Source organism: Taudactylus pleione, unplaced genomic scaffold, assembly GCF_031769625.1.
Source record: "Taudactylus pleione unplaced genomic scaffold, aTauple2 ptg000333l, whole genome shotgun sequence".
In the NCBI taxonomy this organism is placed as follows: domain Eukaryota; kingdom Metazoa; phylum Chordata; class Amphibia; order Anura; family Myobatrachidae; genus Taudactylus; species Taudactylus pleione.
In genome coordinates, this window is record NW_028284734.1 from 9909854 (window position 1) to 9913948 (window position 4095).

At 40.2% G+C, this 4095-nt stretch overlaps 1 protein-coding gene across 1 annotated transcript; it reads right to left on the bottom strand.

Annotated features, from left to right (window-relative positions):
• Positions 1 to 1419: 1419 nt before the first annotated feature.
• Positions 1420 to 2994, bottom strand: ANKRD34B (ankyrin repeat domain 34B). Its single transcript, XM_088443710.1, has one exon. It carries the CDS (start codon positions 2992 to 2994, stop codon positions 1420 to 1422), a length of 1575 nt encoding a protein of 524 aa, XP_088299836.1.
• Between the last annotated feature and the right edge of the window lie 1101 nt (positions 2995 to 4095).

Here is a 4095-nt window from a genome sequence, read left to right on the forward strand (position 1 = left end):
TTTCTTTTCCACGCCCTCCACTATGAAGCTAAACTGAGCTCTCCACTATACATCATGTCACCTTTTCACCGACTGGTACTAATATAATCATTATATATTTGGTATTATGTATCCATTTCATTTTTTTAGCCCATTCAAACGTTCTTTGGCTTAAAACCCTTCACTGCACATGTAATAGTGTACCACACCGCAGTGTTAATTGTACTTGCAGCTTGTTAAGACTGGCTTATTTGTATGTTCACAGCGCTGTTGATTGTACCGTTACAAATTAATGACACAAATGTAAATATACAGCATGATGCATTGATTACCTTGATTAGGCTTCTGCACCATAAAATAACCCTTACATTTCCACTAGAGGGCATTTTTCCTAACACCGTATACATTTTCACCATAAATAAATATTGAGTTTCTTCCTTTCTAGAGCATAAGCAGTATTTTCTCCAGAAACTCTGGATACTAAAATCAAGGCACAACATAACGTTTTGCTTCGTCAAATACTCTGTATCCATTTCAAAACACAATAGAACAATTTCCCCATCAGTACTGTTCCAGTTCAACTGGTCCCAATCTCACATTAGGTTAAAGAAAGTTGCAAAAAGTCATACATCATATAATATACAGTAATACCAAGTAATGCATTATACTTAACCATTAAAATATGCCTCGTCCGTGCATGCTCCAGCTTGGGTCAGCAATAGTCATTGTTCTGCTTAAGTGGTCACCAACCACCTTTATACTTCCTAATAACCAAGTGTTTATTCATGAATACAAGACGTCATGTCAAGTCAGGTTTTAAATTGCTTGAGTTCAGTAAGTAGTAGGCTTTCATAGAATAAATATATTTTTCTAATGTCAAAAAACTCAGGTGTCGTTACTCTAGAGGTAGTAAAAGTCCACTATAAATATTCAGGGTATTTCCTGATCAAATATCACATTCTTGTATAAAGCACAAGCAGTGCACTCAATGAAGGCAGAATAGGATTAAAAAGCAGAAACTGCACGCTGCAGCGAATAATGAACAGGGTGTAATCATCACCTGAAAAGTATCTCTGAACGACAGAGGTCCAGGTGATAGGATGGTTCAGTCCAAATCTGTTTCTGTAGCTCCATCCTCTAATTCATTATATCTCACTCCCTTGAACCCGAGTCACTAGTGACTCCGTACGCCACTGGCGTTCCTTTTGCCCTGCTGTACTGAAATAAACTGCAAATGTAGGACAGCTTTTCATTTATAGCGTAGAGAAAACTGTGATTACTGCTAACTAGCAAGCATTGTACCGCTTGAATAATTTATCCAGCATAAGCTGAACGATGGGTTTTCTTTGCAGAAAAGGTCTGAAGCATTTTGTGTAGCAGGTACTATCTGGAGAGAGCGCTTGTAAGACACTTTCAAGACGTGTGTTATGAAAGCTTGCCTTAGCCAAGAATCTCTTCAAAGTTAACAAGTTGTTTAATCTGTTCTGTGTGCATAGAATGCCTCCGGAGCAGCATCTTCTTGCACTTCGACTCTTTCGGAAAGAGAGGCGCGGATGGGACAAGTGGCTTTGTGCCTGAATAAAGGACATTGGATATTTTGCTGTGGCCACTTATGTCTGGTATTGGAGGATGGGGATTAACATTCAATGGTGGAAGGAAGCCTGGCCTAGTTTGACTAATGTGATCTAGCAGCAAGGCCCCAGAACCACGCCTCTCTAGAATGGCATGATTCCTCCTACTTAAAGGTGTGACAGACACGCTTTCAAGAGACTCTCTGGAGCCCGATAACAGGGATGGAGGAGAAAACATTTTCTTTTTTTCCAAAAGAGATTTGCTGTCCTCTGCCACAGCCGGACCGTGCTTCCTAGTAAGCTGCGAGTCAGAGCTGTAATGATTTGCACCTAAATTCCTCCGTTGAACAATGCTCCTTAAGCTTGAAACAGATATTGCGTGCATTGAATCAGGGTCTTGGTCTACTGGAATGTCTGGCCTACTTGGTGTTCCTTCCGTGTAAAGTGATAGTGAATGTATCTCATCATAGGACAGCTTCCTGGGGCCAGATGGGTCAAATGTTTTCAATAGTTGTGTAGCATCTTTCACATCAATACTCTGATGTCGAGTGAGATAACGCTTGGAATATACCAAGCCATTCATCTTAAGGGACAGTTCTTCCTCGGGGGTGATATCCTGTAACTCCTCTTGCAGAGAAGATACTCTGTGCTGGTGAAGCAGAGATGGTGGAATCTTGAGCCAGGGCTCAGAGTGCAACCTTTGCAGAAGTGGTAACTTTGCTCCAAAATTAATCGTATTAGGCTTTTTTATTGGCGAACCCGGCTCTGAGGAACCTTTGAATTGAATTGAGGTATCAGCCTCCTTAAAGTTAAACAATTTTTGCTCTGCTTCAAATGCATTTGATATGGGTGTTGGAGATGTTTGAAGCTCAATTTCAGAAGGTGACGTACAGGGACTAGGAGAATTGTGAGCATCAATCCCTGGAGATGGTGGGACATTTAAGTACTGCCTTGTAGTCTGTCTTCCTGATGGAGACTTATCAGTTGTAATGATGATAACTTCTTTACCCTTTGCCTTGCAAGCATTAAGTAGAATCCGTAGAGTCTCTTTGTCTTCTGTGTTAACTGCATATACCAGGGCCGAGAATCCTGTGTGATCCTGTAAACTGGGGTCAGCTCCACTCTCAAGAAGCATGGAGACCACTTCAGCCCCTGCCCTCTCCTTGCATGCATGCATTAAAGCAGTTTTTCCAAATTTGTCTTGAATATTTGGATCTGCATTGTTTTCCAGAAGATATTTTATCATTTTGACTTTGCTTACACTTTGGTGGTCTACGTGCTTAGTTTTACATGCAATCATAAGTGGGGTTTCTCCACGATCATTGCTCTCATTAATATATGCTCCTCCTTCCAAAAGAAGTCGCGTGAGACGTAGCCTGCTCTGGTACACTGCTTTAATAAGAGAGTTTCCTTCAGTTGTGACGTCAATGCCTTCATCCATCATTAATAGGAGAGTTTCAGGTTTGTCTGTTGCACAACTGTAGAAAAAAAGGATAACAAATAATATTACTACACCAAGCATATTGATAATATTTATTATACAACAAGTACTATCTCAACATTGGGGCTGCACAAACGGTGTAATGGTTAGCCTCACAGCACAGAGGTCGTGGGTTTGATTCCCACTATGGCCCTGTGCGGAGTTTGTATATTCTCCCTCTTCTTGTGTGGGTTTCCTCTGGGTACGCCGAGTTTTCTCCCACACTCCAAAAATATACTGGTGTGTTAACTGGCTCCCAACAAAAATTATCCCTAGTGGAGTTTACATTGTAAACTCCACTGGGGCAGGGACAGATGTGAATGGCCAAATATCCTCCGTAAAGTGCTGCGGAACATGTGTGCGCTATAGAAATAACTAGTAATAAATAAATATTAAATAACATTATATGTATACTGTATATAAAACACATGACCCTCAAAACTTTATAGTCCAATTTTGTAAAATTTCTAATTAAAAGCCTCTGGTGAATGTCCAGGATTATAATTTCACTCCTCAAGTGTGACTACTGTAATTGCCTCCAGGATCTGGGAGGCAATTACAGTATATTTATAAGACTCCTGGATATTCCATGAGTGTAATCATGTACAGTACAAACTTTGTATAATATAGAAGTACATTAGCTACCACTGTCTTCTGACTAGTCTGCTGTACTCAGTTTTCCAATATTTACATTGGTTACATAGTGGCCTAGCTCCTCCCACTACAAATGTCTCCGCAGATGGTTACTTGAGGTGAATGGCCTTAAATGCTCTGTGCTGCTAACATGGTTATGGATTTTGCCCATTTCATCTCCTACATGTTTTTGTGCAACCAGTTATGAAGAACAATTACAATACTCTGATTTAATTCAAATGCACCTAAACTAAACTGCCTGCATATTTCAACACTGTGGTTATTAGTACAAAGGAAAATATTTATCATGATTTGCGCATTTCACTGTTGAGCAATTTTGTCTTCTATGACAACAGGACATTTCACTCACTTGTTTCCTGGGCTAGCCAAACATTTCAATATGTACACCCCCAACTCCCAAAAGTTTCACCT

What these genes read in the sequence shown, in the direction of transcription:
- ANKRD34B (XM_088443710.1), bottom strand. Translation starts at nt 2,994, where the DNA reads ATGATGGATGAAGGCATTGACGTCACAACTGAAGGAAACTCTCTTATT.